General features: G+C 40.9%; 1 protein-coding gene across 1 annotated transcript in view; it reads left to right on the top strand.

Moving 5' to 3' along the window:
• LOC101845282 (adenylyl cyclase-associated protein 2) overlaps positions 1-14,530 on the top strand; it is a gene marked incomplete at its 3' end in the record, with an annotated part of 21,774 nt that extends 7,244 nt beyond the window's left edge. Inside the window, 6 exon segments of the mRNA XM_005111063.2 lie at positions 1,831-2,670; positions 6,107-6,213; positions 7,974-8,051; positions 12,015-12,068; positions 13,111-13,200; positions 14,339-14,530. Of these exon segments, the coding sequence (XP_005111120.2) occupies positions 1,878-2,670; positions 6,107-6,213; positions 7,974-8,051; positions 12,015-12,068; positions 13,111-13,200; positions 14,339-14,530 (1,314 nt within the window).
• Positions 14,531-15,275: the final 745 nt, after the last annotated feature.

Genomic DNA, 15,275 nt, shown 5'->3' with positions numbered 1-15,275 from the left:
CTTGAGTACTTTCTGGAGATCAGCAAAAGTGCATGAGGCTTTTAGATTGAATGCAGTTCTGTCATAAGGAGTGCATATATTAGGTTGACCTGAGACTGAACTTTGAAATATAACAGTAGATATACTCGTATGCTAAGCAGTCTTTTTACTTCCTGATTATAGAAATCTAGTGGTCCCATCTTTCACGTTGTGTCATATATGTCATGTAGTGTGGTAGACTTTCATTTCACATGGTGTGCTTATTAACATTACTGAGGCCTGTACCTGACTAAAAAACGTTTGCACAGCTGGTCATTTTGAGTCCTTTTCATGACTGATATGTATGTTTTAAAGGTTTTTCTTCCCTTTTTGGGCAACATTAATGTACCTACCTGCCCAGAAATATGTCATATGTCTGCATTTATGACAAATACTAAGGCCATGATTGTTGGCCTCTGAGAGACCAGAAACCGTTGTATGATATAGCTGAAAAGTCGTTTTTTCAGATGCCTTTTTGATATACATTTATGTATATTCCTTTACTTGTAGTGCCATGCATTAGTCATGAAATGGACTGATTCTGTGAAAATCATGGTTAGAACCACAGCTTGTTTGTTTTTTCTTCATACGTTTTCTCTCAGTCCTGTGTTCTCCTCTGTTTAAGAATTGAGTGCTTAGGCATAGGGTGTGGTGTTGACACAAATCTTTTCCTTAGAATTATGAAGTTCTATCTGCTCAGTACCTAGATTTTAGAAATTTGATGGAAAAAAAAATTTGTTTCACAGCTAGTCAAGTTTTTTTTAATGCAAAGCTTTGAATGTCATGATAACGACTCTTACGATTTTGATGTAGCAGATAGAATATTTGGTTTCTAACCGCATGGTCTTTATAACTCAATACTGCCAAAAGTGTCAGATAAAACTTTGTAATTCTGAGATAGCTAAATGTCAACACCAACAAAAGCAAACTGACATATGAAATATGTCTGAGGTACAGTACCTACCTAGTAGTGCAGTGGTATTGCTTGTGTCCTGCTCTTGGGATTAACATAATGTGTTAAAGCATGCATTGCATCTTGTTATAATATTTATTATCTTCTTTTCAATGTTCCTGGTTATGACGAGGCTTTTTTAATTGTTCAGTCATTGTCGTGTGGGAGGGGGGGGGGTCTGACTGAATATTATTCCTTTTTTTTTTATATGCAGGTGAATAAATTAATAGTAATGTTTTAATATCGTTTTTCATCCTTGTAAATCAAAGAATGGTAACACCTGTTGAAATTCTATAATAGTAACACATATTTTTTAGCTCACCTAAAACAAAATAAAAACTTTTAAAGCCCTTGAAAACGTTTATTTGACTGGTGCAACTCATAAATTTATTGTCAGTAGATAAAACTATTGACAATGAAGTAAACCCATCTAGTTTTCCCTTGCTGACTGCTTTGCTGGTGGCTGTTAACTTATGGTTGTCCAAAGATGTACTGATAGGTTTAATGCTTTTTTGTGTGTTTAAGTAACATTCGGACTTTTTTTTGTCTCAGACAGATGGATGTCTTTGACAATGTAATTATAATATAGTGAAAAACAAAATGCAAGGTGAGAAGTGGTAAGTAACCATTTGTACAGGTGTTTGTCTTGGACATGTGGCCATTAGATCAGGTTCGACTGCATTTCATTTTGAAAGAAAATTAAAAGTTAAGTGAACCCTGTATTTTTGTGCTCATGAAACATAGAGAGTGACATAGCTGTTGCCTATAAAGCCACCCAGGGCGTGTCAATCCATGGGATACATTTTTTAAGGGCCCAAAGAGCAGAAGGAAACAATTGGTGTTGCTCCTTTCCTCTACAGAGCAGTGTAGCCCCACAGCCGAGGGTAGCAATGCGCTCTCAGTAACAATGCTTTGCTGCTGTCCCAAAGAGAAGTCCACAACGTACACTGTTGGAGAAGAAGGCGAGAAGCAAGCGCCGAAAGAAGGCTCTCCACCGAAAAGCGGAGGGGACCCACCACTCAGCGCTTCCATCCAAACGGGAAAGGGAGCTTTGTCTTCGTCCAATCAGAACATCCCGGCAGAGGCCCAGCTGGACAAGAGCACCGTCTCGGCGACCAAGAAGGAGAAGAGCCCCGTCACCGAACAGCCGACCTCAGCACTTGTACAGGCGGCCACTCAGAAGGCTGCTGTCGTTGAGGACACGGTCAAGGCTGAAGCTCAGTCCGCTAGTAATAACGCCAAGCCTAAAGAGTCTGAAGAAACCACACCCCAATCTCAAAGCTTTCTGTCAGGTGTGGTAGAGAGCGCGAAACCCATAGCTTTATCTCAGATTGAGTCTCAGATAAGTAGTAAGGAGTCTGTTCTCACGGAAGCAAAGTCTGCCGTTAGCTCGAATCTCGGAGAACTAAAGAGTAAAGCTTCTAACATAGATCTCCTAAAGCCCATCGTGTCCGGACTCGATAAGCTAGAGCACTCTATAGGTGAAGCCGAAGAGCGCCCTGCTAGGGAGGCAAAGCAAGCGATACCTGGTCTGGCCTCTCAGCTAAAAGTTTTGAACTCGCAGGTCTTGTCTGCCGCTAAAGGTCCAGCCAAGATGTCGGATAACTTGCAGCAGGTGGTGTCCAGGTTGGAAGCCGTCGCGTCGCGGCTGGAGGGTCTGGCTCTGTCTGGTGGAAAAGGAGCAGCTGCTGGTGATGCAGGTCTGTTTGTGTGTACAGGGGATGGTTTGGGGTTGTTTTTTTATTTGATAGTTGTTGTTTTTTTTTGGGGGGGGGGTTGGGGGGGAGGGGTGTGGGTGGTTGGCGGGTGCTCTGGTGTGGTTTGCTCCTGCTTTCCTATCAAACATTTGTCACCCTTACCTCCCCTCCTTCTTTTTTGTGTATGTTACTATAGTTACTCTCTTGTAACACATAATCTATTCTTCGGCTCTTACATGACCTTATTGTGTTACAAGTGCAGTAAAACTCTTACTAAAACTAAGACAAGGGGTCATTGATAGTTTGACGCTTGTTACTGCTTCTTTGTGTCTCTATTATTCTTTTGTCACCATCCTCCTCTCTCCCTCTCTCTGCCATAACAACTCCCCTCTCCTCTCACCCCCCCCCCCCCCCCCCCCCCCCCCACAAACCACCAAAAAAAAAATTTGGCTTTCTGTATTTTTACTATTGAAAATTAACGTGTGGGGTTGGTTGGCACTCTGTGTGGTTTGCTCCTTCTTCAACATCAAACATCTATCGTCCTTATCTCTCCTACTTCTTTTCTATGTGTTAATCTTTTGTAGCACCTCTAATCTTTGGCCTTTATATGACCTTATTGTGTTGCAAATGCCGTAACACGCTTACTAAGACTTTTTAAGTATATCTCAGCACGCAGTACTCCTGAACCATCCCAGGGGACTTGCTCGTAACCTTTTTGAGACAGCATACTGTTAACATTAAAGAAAATGGTAAAAACAAAAAAAATATTTTCCAATTATTTTGTGTAAGAGATTATTTGTGGCAGACATCTTCTCTTCTTTTTGCTGAAATTGCTGTAAATTATGTATTAAGGCATCATGAAAATTATAGTTCATTTTCTTTTCTGATATCTTCATGAGAGACCATATCTATAGCCACAGTTCATTAACTTTTGTTAATACAGTAGTTTTCGCTTAATATCCTGATGCTGAGGAGCAAAGAAAATGCAGGATCTTAGGCAAACGGGATCTTATGCAAAGCATCTACGGTAACCCAAGTTAAGGCCTCAAACTGGTAGAATGGTCGCCTTTCACTCTGAAATGAACTGATGTGACCCCTGGCTGGGTTGATGACATATGACGAACAACGAGCAGTCAACCTTGATGACCGATCACAGTGGCATGAAGCATGCCATTTTCTCTTATTATCCTATCGTGAGTCTCAAGATCTACGCCTATCCAGTTGCCCCCTGCCCTTGACCTGTCCAAAATTGATAGCTTTCCGTCTCTGACGAAGTTCCTCGGACTTTGTTGTTACGCGCCATTATGTTGTGACCGAACCAGTTAAAATTCACCGTCTCGCAAATTCAGAAGTAAAGACAACTGTTGCAGTGCAATCTTGTAGGCCCTTCCCATCCAGAGTGTGATGTATGTTTAGGTGGAGAGCTCAGATGCGAGTGTCATGTTTGGGGAAAATAAATTCGTTGGTCAGTTCACACCTCAGTGTGTTCCCGTCTGGGACAAACATTGTACAGTTTCATTAAGTTTTACTACACTTATATGATTACATTCACGAGAGTGGCTGATCTTTGACGCTACAGGCAGTTCAATTATCTCAACTTTTCACTCTGTTGATCGGCTGTGCCCGCCCATGTTTTTTTTGTAAACTACTATCTGAAATGCGGGATCTTTACCGAATGTAGAGTCTAGACCTTCAGAGTGAATCGGAGCGGGATCTTAGGGTGACTTTTGTGTTGTAAAAATTCTGTTTTCTTAAAACGGCAGAATATGTCAAGCAAACCAGGATCGTAAGCGGTGGGATCTTAGGCGGAGACTACTGAACCGTAAATTGTACTGAAGATGAAACAGATCTCTATCAGTAGGCTAAAGGTGTTTGGGTGGTTGGCAAGTACTCTGGCGTGGTTTGCTCCTTCTTTCCTATCAAACTTTTAACATCTTTATCTCTCTTCCCCTTTTCTTTGTACAGGCGCGGTTCATCCATAGAGCACGGTCGTGCAGTGCCGCCCAAAATGTTTTAATGTTCTATTACGTAAAGCACCCACAATAATAAAATAAAAGACGCCAGAAACACACACTAGGCAAATATTATATCAAAACAAGGCCCTCGCTGGTGCCGTAACTGTCATTTCTATTCTATAGCGCCGTAAAACATCTGCTATGCCATGCCTAAGTTCATGCGCTGTATCTAAACATAACAGGATAGTCAACAGTGGAAACCTGACCTATAAATCGCTCTTTGGGATAACCTAAGCGATGACGACACTTGTAGCGAGTTTGACGGTACATTAATATTAATAAGACAGCACATCTCAAATGTGCTCCTGCCGAATAGTGCCGAAACATAGCCCACAGTAGGCAGTCTAAAAATAAACGCCATAGACTGCACTATTCCATGCCAAAATTATGTGGGCCCCGGAGCAATCCAGCGGAGTGCTCAAGTGAATTGTGATTGGTTCCTTGTCTTGTCGCTATTTTAAGTGACTCTGTGACCGTGAACCGGAGGGAGGTGAACGTGACATACTTAAGTCGCCATCCTATGAGTTGTGCTTTTGAACGGTTTTGTAGTGGAGTGGTGAAAGGTATTACTTGAGTGTTCAGTTCTAATGCAGGATGAATGAAATTGACGTTTAGCTAACAAACAGATTTAGTTCTAGAAGTCAAAGCCACAAGTAAAAAGAAGGAAAATAAAAGCACAAGGTCTTCCTTCACCAACCCAAAGATCCTAAAATTATACACCATCCCATTTACTCTGCCCTTGATTATCTACAGCCTAAGATAGCTTAATTGTGCACGCCCACTTTTTAGACCCACGAGCCACCCCTGTCTTTGTATATTACTCTCTAGAAACACCTGTAATTTCCGCTGGTTGTTGGAGGGCCCCACTGGTAGGTCCTACTTCTTTACTTTTCCTCTCTTATTTCTGTGTGTTTTGTATTACTTTTTTCCCAACACTAAAGGACGGTATTGTGTAGATGTGCTTCTCTTTACTCAACAAAGAAACTATAATTTTTAAGAAACTATAATTTTTTGTACTTATATAACCTATTTGAGTTGCAAGTGTCATAAAACTCTTGTTCGTCTTCTTCTGTGAGGGCACCACTGCATCTGAAAACCAGCTCTCGCCATTTATCTTTGTCCTCTGCTTTCCTCAGATTGTCACCCATCGTCTTTCTTGTCCACTCTGTAATGTTGTCCTCCCATCTCCTTCTCTGTCTTCCTCTCTTTCTCTTTCCTTGTACGGTTCCTTGTAGGATTGTTTTGGCAAGTCCTGTGGATCTTGTGACATGCCCTTACCATTTTAGTTTTCGTTTCTTCACTGTGGTCAGTAGATCTTCATGCTGCCCCCCACTGCGTTGGTGATTCATAAAACTCTAACTGAAACTAAAAGCTAAAGTTATCAAGTTATGAATATCCGTAAACTTCTTTGTGTTTTCCCTCAGATGCTGTGGCTCCATCAGTCTCTGCTTATGACGCTGACATTATCTCAGCGTCTCTTGCCAAATTCATCTCCCTGTCAAATGACATCGGCGGTGACGTCAAAACTCAGGTAGGCATTTTGTTTCTTGTGTCATGGATTTCAGGATGTGTTTAAAAATTTTATTAAATGAAAAATCTTTCAAAGATGAAATTTTTTTTTCTTCTTTATACAGGTGTGCCTTTAGCTCAGTTGGTGTCATATTGGACTATGAAAAGATGGCTCTGTGTTTTGTTTTTGGTTTGGTTTTTTTGGTAATTGATTTACGGCGCTCTCAACTGCATAAGGTCATATGAGCGCGCGGGACATATTAAACATTTTCAGCTGGTAGGAAATTTTGAATTTTGCCCAGGTGACAGCGGAAGCCTACTCTTATTGTTTTTGGACCGCCAAGATATCTTTATCGTGTGCAACTTGCACACAGGACCTCCGAGATTTTTCACCCTTGTCCGAGAAGGCTAGGTGTAGATCTTTCCTACCATTAGATAGGCAGCAATAAGAAGGAGCCAAGGAGTAGCAGTGGAAAGTAGAAAGGCTGCAGAAAGAGTAAGGAGTCCAGAGGAGGGGACAAAGGAGGTGAGGGGGTGGGGGCGGAAAGTGGAGATGAAAGCAGACAACAGAACTTTGTTACAGAGCAGGAAAGGTGGTGAAAGGAGAACATTTTTTTTTAGAAAAAAAATTCCCCATTGCTACCCGGATTCGAACCTGGGACCTATTGAATTAGAGGCAAGCACCTTAATCTCTAGACCGTGAGAGTCCCCGGCTCTGGTTTGAATGTCCTATGGGGCGTTCTGAACATGTACTTTTGGCCTGTTTTTAACTCTCTGAAGACGTAGCGGACACATACGTCTGATTAGCAGCAGTGTAAAGACAATATTTCGACACATTGTGAACCATCCTACACAAATCAGAAACACGAGTTTGCTTTTTTCATGGCATGAATTTTTTTTTAGTTACATGCCTTTGAAAGTTTCAAATAAAGAAAACAAAACCAAAAAATCTGTTTGAATGATAAAGATACACCCCAAAACAGCAATATCTTCAAACATTGCCAAATGTCCAGAATGCGCGTCTTCATTGAGTTGCGGCTGTCAACTCATTTGGCTCGGTCCTGTGAGAGATGGGTGTTACTTTCAAAGGTCCCGCCTTTTACCTCTTAACTCTTTTATCTCCGAGGGGCCCTTTTTTGGTGCCAAATCTAAAAATGACAAAAACATCATTAAATGGGTTATTAAATCGAAACCAGCAATCCAATTTTGATAGTTCTTCATCTAAAGAATGAAGTTCTGGCATAAGAGACCAGTTTTCGGCAATTGTCGGAAAGTAATTTGATGTCGAAGTCGTTGTAAAGGAATGTGCATGAGCCGCTGTCAGCGGCTCACCGGCACAGTGGTTCCAACCGTGATCTGCTGGGAGCGGCTTGCCGGAGATAAAGAGTTAAATAATGTAATAGTTTTGAGAGTGCCATACATTATAGGCTTAGTCAAGATGTTAGTTCAATTCTGCTGTCGAGAAGTTATTTTATTGAATATCTCCACTTGATGGAGACTGTAAGCAGACAGACTCTGGGATGGATCCTGAGGAGGGGGGGGGGGGGTAGCAGAGATGGACATGTTCCGACTGTGGTGACCCCAACACTGGTGACAAGGGTTGACAAGGATAAGGACTGACCTGCCTTTTTAGGTGCTCTATCCCACTCAACCCAGGCTAGCTCTTGACAGGTGCTCAGGGTCAAAATGTCCCTTTATAAATGATTGTCTCAAGTAGGGTGTAAAACAATTTTGCTATGTTATTAATTGATTTTTTTGTTGTAACCTCTGCTGTTTCCACAGGCTGCCATTGTGAAGCAAGCCTTCGATGCTCAGCGTAGCTTTTTGGTGGTTGCGTCAAAGAGCAAGCAGCCTGACCAGGTAAAGATCTTGTCAAGTTTTCCTTACTTTACTTTATCCTTCCTCTTGTACCTCTAGGGCGTAGAGGGGGGAAAGAGCTTCCTGTCTCTAGAAAGTTTGATGGCCTAGCTGGGTGGGATATTGAATGTTCTCAGGGTATCCTTCACATCCTGGATCCAGGTCTTTCTTGATCTTCCTCTTTCTTTGTACCCTGATACTTTCCTGTAGTAGGCTTCACTGGCAAGCTGGTTAGGTGCCATACGTGTGAGATGTCCAAACCACCTGATTGTTTGCCTTCGGTTGTAGTGGAGGACAGGTGTTGTTTACTTCCAGATGTAAACATCAAGTGAATGTGACCACGCCTATGTGCTCCTCTTTAGCCCTTAAGTACAACTTGTCTCTTAAGCTATTTCATTCTGTCTTGTCTTGCTTTCTGTCTCTTTCTCTCTATCTCCCTCTCCCTCCTTCTCTCTCTCTCTCTCTCTCTCTCTCTCTCTCTCTCTCTCTCTCTCTCTCTCCCTCTCTCTCTCTCTCTCTCTCTCTCTCTCTCTCTCTCTCTCTCTCTCTCCCTCCTTCCCTCCCTCTCTCTCTCTCTCTCTCTCTCTCTCTCTCTCTCTCTCTCTTTCTCTCTTTCTCTGTCTCTCTCTCTCTCTCTCTCTCTCCTTCCCTTGTCCCCTCACTCTTCTTCCCTTTTCTCTCCTCTCTGCCTTGCTTGTGTTTATTACTCTCTTGTTACATCTCTAATCTTTGGCTCTTACATATGACCTCATTGTGTTGCAAGTACGGTAAAACACTAAATAAATATCTATGTCTCTCTACTTCCTTGTCTTCTGTCCCTACCTCTGTTTTCAACTTTTTGGGTGGTTGGCGGGTGCTCCTTCTTTCCTATCAAACATCTATCGTCCTTATCTCTCCTCCTTCTTTTTTGTGTTTGTTACTCTCTTGTAACACCTCTAATCTTCGGCACTTATATGACCTTATTGTGTTGCAAGTGCCGTAAAACTCTTATTAAAACTAAAACAATATTTGTTTCTCATGTCACGCAGTGTTCTAAATCAGCTGATTAGTCTGTGCCGGCTATCTTTTTCTTTTTCGAAATATTTAAACTCAAACGCTTGCTGATGCATGCACGTTCATGCAAACATGAATTCAAGCATTCATTGGCAAAAATGTTGTGTACACATAAGGCAGCTGGAGGAAAGAGTTTATAGCTGTCCCCATCGTTTTATCCAAGGAAAATTATAAAATTATGCAAACTGAGCCTAAAAATGTGAAATTATGCGATTCTGTTAATTTTAACTAGGGATGATAAAGGAAAATAATTAGAAATTATACAAACAAATGATTAAATTTTGCTAAATTATGTGGGGTGCACGAAACCACAGGGAGAGTTATAGTCTTAAATGACGGAAATAATCCTGTTTTTTTTTTTTCCTTTTCTGTATTTACCCCATAGAGCAAATAGACAGTTGAGAACAGCGAACATCATTATCTGCATGCATGATTTGTTTAAGAAGCAAAAAAAGTTGTGTTAAAAGATGTTCTCATCTTACCCGTGCCATATCTTGAGCAGACGTGAGATAGTTTAACAACAGCAACAACAACAAAAAAAAGATGATTGTATCAAGATGCATTCTTCTTAAGAATGCAGCTGCTAGCAGGGGTGATAATTTGGTGAAAAAAGGGAACGTGACACCACATTTGTTTGTGATTAGGGAGATGATTGGAAGCTTTCTGCAGACGACGAGATGATATATTTGTTTTAAAGTGTAGTAACTGTAGAAAAGCCAAAGAAGTGGAAGGTTTTCTGGCTGCGTTTTGATAACCTTTTCCCCAGGTAATATGGGTCTGAAAAATGCAAACACGTTTTAAAAATGTAAGCTCACTACCAGAAAAATATGTTACAAAGCTCTTCTTTTGCTTTTATCGCATATTATTTGCCAGTTATTTAATTTCTTGCCATTGCAGAAGCGATACTTTTGTCATATCAAATTAATTCCGTTTAATATGATGGAACTTTTACAAGAGTTTTGTTTAGATGTGTGTGGTTTTGGGGTGTTCAGGTGAATGAATACATATCCACAATAGTAACATAACAATAATAGTAACAGTCTGAATGATCAATGTTGCTGCTTACCATTGTTTAAAATCTTTAGATGCATTCTTGTTCATTTCACCATCATGTTATGGTTGGTGGATGATCCTTTTTCTTCTTTTTAAGTATTAAAAAAAATTTTTGGGTTGTAGTGAATAACTGTCGCAGTTATAGGAACATTAATCTAACTTGTGTCATAGGGGGGTGTGAAAAACTTTTTTTTTGTTAGAACAGTGAGCAACTCAAATATTTTTTCCTCTATCTTTGTGCAAGGGTTCCAGCATCTGTGGTGTAGTGGTTAGGAGCTTTGCTGTCACATGCAGGAAACATTAGTTGAATTCCCGAGTGGGAAGAAATTTTTGTGGCGTATGTCTCGATCTTTCTGCTGGGATGTATCCTTCTCAGCTTGGGTTGGTCCTAACTAGCAGGGTCGGAGGCCCACCTCCTGAATTATTGAAAAACACCAACATAAAGAGAAAAGAATGAACAAGGGCCTAACGGAGTTACTCATTTTTGCACAACAGTGACAGCAGAGGTATAATGTTGATTGGTAATTTGTACAACCCATCCCAAAAATCTGTTCATTTTGTGGAAAAAATTTTACAGCACTTGCAACAAACTTAAATCATACAAGTGCCAAAGATTAGAAGTATTGTTACGAGGGAGTAGCAAACAGAAAAAGGAGAGATAAAGATGATATGTATTTGGATAGGAAAGAAAGAGCAAACCTCACCAGAGCATCTGCCAACCACCCTCAGGACAGCTTTGTTGTGGTTAGTTGCCACATGTAGTGAAGTTCCTCAGGGCCTTGTTGCTGTGTTATGTCAACCACTTATATCTGAAGTCCGTGGTTCACCAAAAGCAAATTTGCCAACTGCAGAAAATGTAATAAGTTCAGTTTCATGAGTTCACCAGATTGGAGTGAGGTCAGACTACTGCCATGTTTCATTGTCGGTGGGAAATAAATCAAATAAGTTAATGTCAGCTGGGCCTTAATTCCCCTTTGGAAAGTTGTAGTGTGCACAGATGTAGTGAGTGTAGCGGAGAGGGGTAATATGAGATTTTATGTACATTGGTAATAGCAAATAGCAAGTAAATTTTGTTGTCTACACATGTGTATCTATATATTTGATCAAACAGTGTGTTTTAGAGTATATTAACTTAACTGTAGGAGGGAAGATGTAGTGGAGGGTTTCAGGTCATATGGGTCTGAAAAATGCATACACATTAAAAAATGTAAGCTCACTATCAGAAAAATGTTTTTAAAGGTTCTTGATTTTTGTAAAGAAAAGCACGTGAACATGATAACTGTCACTTCATGCTGGGGGAAAATAAGAAAGACAGAAACAATAGAGGCAAAGAGAAAAAAATATGAATCACCACTGGCACCCTCCAACGAATAATATTGTCAGTAGAGGGTCCATGGTTTGCGCAATTAATATCTTGCTGGCATTTGCTATGCAGGACTGGTTCCAATCTCCAACAGCGTTTTCTTTAACATCAGTAGTTTGAGCTTTTATTGCTGTCCATCTACAATACTTCTCATAACTGTACTGGTGATGTTGCTTCGTTGAAAGAGGCATCAAACCCCTACCAGTGGGTGGTTGGTGGGTGCTCTGGTGTGGTTTGCTTCTTCTTTCCTATCAAACATCTATCGTCCTTATCTCCCCTCCTTCTTTTTTTATTTTTGTTACTCTCTTGTAACACCTCTAATCTTCTGGCGCTCCTATGACCTTATGCAGTTGCGAGCGCCGTAAAACCTCTACCAAAACCCCTTACCACGTCATTCCATAGTTTGCTACTTTGCTCTCACCTATGCTTCTTGTGCAAAAAATGTTGTAAAACTCACATTTGGCGGAGAACTCATTGAACCTTTTTGTTTCTTTCAGAGTGTTTTGCAGCAACTGCTGAAGCCGATGGCAACAAAGTTGGGGGAGACACAGGTGAGAGGGGGAACATAGATAGAGACCGTGAAGAATAAATCTGATGGAAATGCATCATCATCATCAACACTGCCTTTCTCACCTACATCAGTTCAGGGTATAGACCACAAAGACTTTCTGCCTTTCCCTATCCTGGGCTATCATCTTGATATTTTTGCATAAAGAAGAAATTGCCCTTTTTTTTGTGTTAACACTTTGCAGTCATACAGCCAGCTGTACAAAATACCACATCTGGTCCCCCGGCCAGGAGAGTGACTGCAACGGACTTCTCGGGCCTGGCGCGAGAACGGATAATTTTCTCCGTCGCATTATTTCTCCAAGCGACTGCAAAGTGTTAACCATTAGAAAGGAGAGGGAAAAAAAGGCTGCCAATGTTGCTTGATAAAAGTGAGGAAAATGATATATAGTAAGGAGAGAGTTTATCAATGACCTTACAGTGTTGATAAAAGTCAAATGAAAGGTAAAGAGAAATAAGGGAAGACCGTGTACATCATACGTTGAAAACATAAAACCTGACTGTGGTCTACAACTTCATGGAATAATACATCAAAGCAAAGTCGTCCGGGGGAAGATGGGGTCTTGTTGTGGCAGGGAGTGGGGCACCAGCGGATGAACACGGCTATGGTGACATTGATAATTCGGCAATTAAACCCATACCGTATATATAAAATACGTCCCTCTTCTGGGAGCACTAGGTTGGGAAGAAATCTTTGTGCATGAGCTCATCAAAAAAAAAATATATCAGATAAATTTCTCAGCTTTCAGTTCTCTTTGAATGATTTGTAAAGAGCAAGAAACTCAATATAGCTGCTTGATTAAGAAATTATCTATAATCTTCTGGTGCTATACTCTAAAGATAATTTTATATCATAAATTTATTTGTTCTTTCGTCTAATTTTTGTTCACTGATTCATGCATGCTTTTATTCATTCCTTCATTCATTCTTCCACTCTCTGTACATTTATTTGTTCAATTTTTCTTCCATTCTTATAATTTACACTTATCATGTTAACTGATATTTTTTTTCTGTTGATTTGTACAGGAATTTCGTGAAAACAATCGAAGAAGCGATTTCTTCAACCATCTGTCTGCCATCAGCGAGTCTGTTGCTGCCTTGGGATGGGTCACCATTGTAAGTATTTCACTTTAAACATCACACGTTTTAAGAGAGTGGGTGGTTGGCGGGTGCACTGGTGTGGTTTGCTTCTTCTTTCCTATTAACCATCTATCGTCTGTATTTCTCCTCCTTCTTTTTTGTGTTTGTTACTCTCTTGTAACACCTCTAATCTCCGGCACTTAAATGACCTTATTGTGTTGCAAGTGCCGTAGAACTCTAACTAAAGCTAAAACTAACTCAAAAACTAGGCATCCAATTACTTGGGAATTTTCCGTACAGGTCACAGAAGCTCATTGTTTTTCGTGTACTGTGCTCACTAAGGTGCACTGGTCTGTGTTTTTTGTTGCGGTTTATCATTCACATGGTATCGATATTATTCTGTCAAATACTATGAAAAGGTGTGAATAACTGTGAAGACAAAAACCGTACACATAAAGTAGGACACGTCTCAAATCGTTCACCACCTCAAAAAGTTTTTACTCTTAAAAAATAAAAATTTAACATGCCTCGGCTGAATGAATCACAGAGAGAAATCAAATTACTGGAATACTTCAGGTGGGCACTCCGGTTTTATCAGTCGCAAGAAGGTTCCATAGGAGCAGACACACTGTGTTTAGCATAGGGGGTCGCCAGGCAATAATCAGCTCCGAAAAGGACATACCTTGACCAGCAGAACACAGAAAAACAACATGCAGGGAGGGCACATTCATCCAAAGGCTGCTTTTTTTTCCTTGTTAAGCACATGCAAAAATTTGTGGTGTATGGTTAGAGGGCGCCATTTGTAGGTCCTACTTCTGTACTCTTCCTTACCTTCTGTTGTTTCTGTTTAGCTTTTCCCTTTTAAAAGGCTGTGATTGTAACAATGTGCTTCTCTTTACTGTCACTGGAGCTCTAAATCACTGTTTTTCCTGGAGGGTTGGGAGGGTTTGATCCTGTTATTTTCACCCTAAAAATGCCCCCCCCCCCCCCTCATTGTGGATGGTTGGTGGGTGCTCTGATGTTGTTTTCTTTCAAACGTCTACCGTCTTTATCTTCCCTCCTTTTTTTTGTGTTTGTTACTCCATTGTAACCCCTCTAATCTAGGGCACTTATATGACTTTATTTTGTTGCAAGTGGCGTAAAACTCTTACTAAAACTAACTTTCCCTCATCAGTCTCCGACCCCCGGACCGTACGTGAAGGAGATGACCGACGCTGGCACGTTCTACAGCAACCGCGTGCTGAAGGACTTCAAGGAGAAGGACCCTCGCCATGTGGAGTGGACGCGCTCCTGGATCAGCACCTTGACCAACTTGCAGGCGTTCATCAAGGAGTACCACACCACGGGACTCACCTGGAACCCCAACGTGAGTACCCGAAAATAAAGGCTTTGTGACAAAACAAGGGGGGCCCCATAGTTTTACAATGGGGGAGCAAAGAGTACACCTGCCATGCTACTGGGTGTCGTAAGAGGCGACTAAAGGTGCATATGTCTGGTTGCCCGAAAAGTGCCAGTTTGCAGAGGGCCAACTACCCGACCCAGTAAAATACAGTCAGTTTCAGAAACACGGACAAACACGGCTTATTTTTCGATCTTGGGAGACGAAGGAGCTTCTGCATCAGCAGGAAGATATAGAATAACATGAGGAGGCTAGCTAAGGATAGAGAAAGGTGGAAAGTGTTTGTTCGCGGCCTATACCCTGATGCAGGGTGAGAAAGGCAATGATGATGACTAAACAAGCTGTATCCAAAATGTGAAAAATGTAGAGAACGATTGGGGAGGGGAGGGGGGTGTCTTTTTCAGCTGGTGATCTGTATGCTCTTGAATTAAAAAGCTTATTTTCTTATTCATGATTTGCTTTTTGAGAAAAGGAAGCTGACTTTTTTTTATTCAAGATCAGTATGCTGTAAATTAAGGGGATTTTTGTATTTGTAATCTTTAATAAAGAGTAAAGCACATAGAGCTTGCTGTCGGGCGGCAGTATGTGCTGTACAAATGCTATTTATTATTATTAATATTATCTGTATTGAAAAGCTGATTTTTTAAATTTGAGATCTGTTGACTGTTCAAAAAACAAGAAAACTAGCGAAGTGCTGGTCGTTGGTTGCGGT

The sequence above is a fragment of the Aplysia californica genome, unplaced genomic scaffold (genome assembly GCF_000002075.1).
Source record: "Aplysia californica isolate F4 #8 unplaced genomic scaffold, AplCal3.0 scaffold00994, whole genome shotgun sequence".
In the NCBI taxonomy this organism is placed as follows: Eukaryota; Metazoa; Mollusca; class Gastropoda; order Aplysiida; family Aplysiidae; genus Aplysia; species Aplysia californica.
This window is presented reverse-complemented; position numbering and strand designations above follow the sequence as displayed.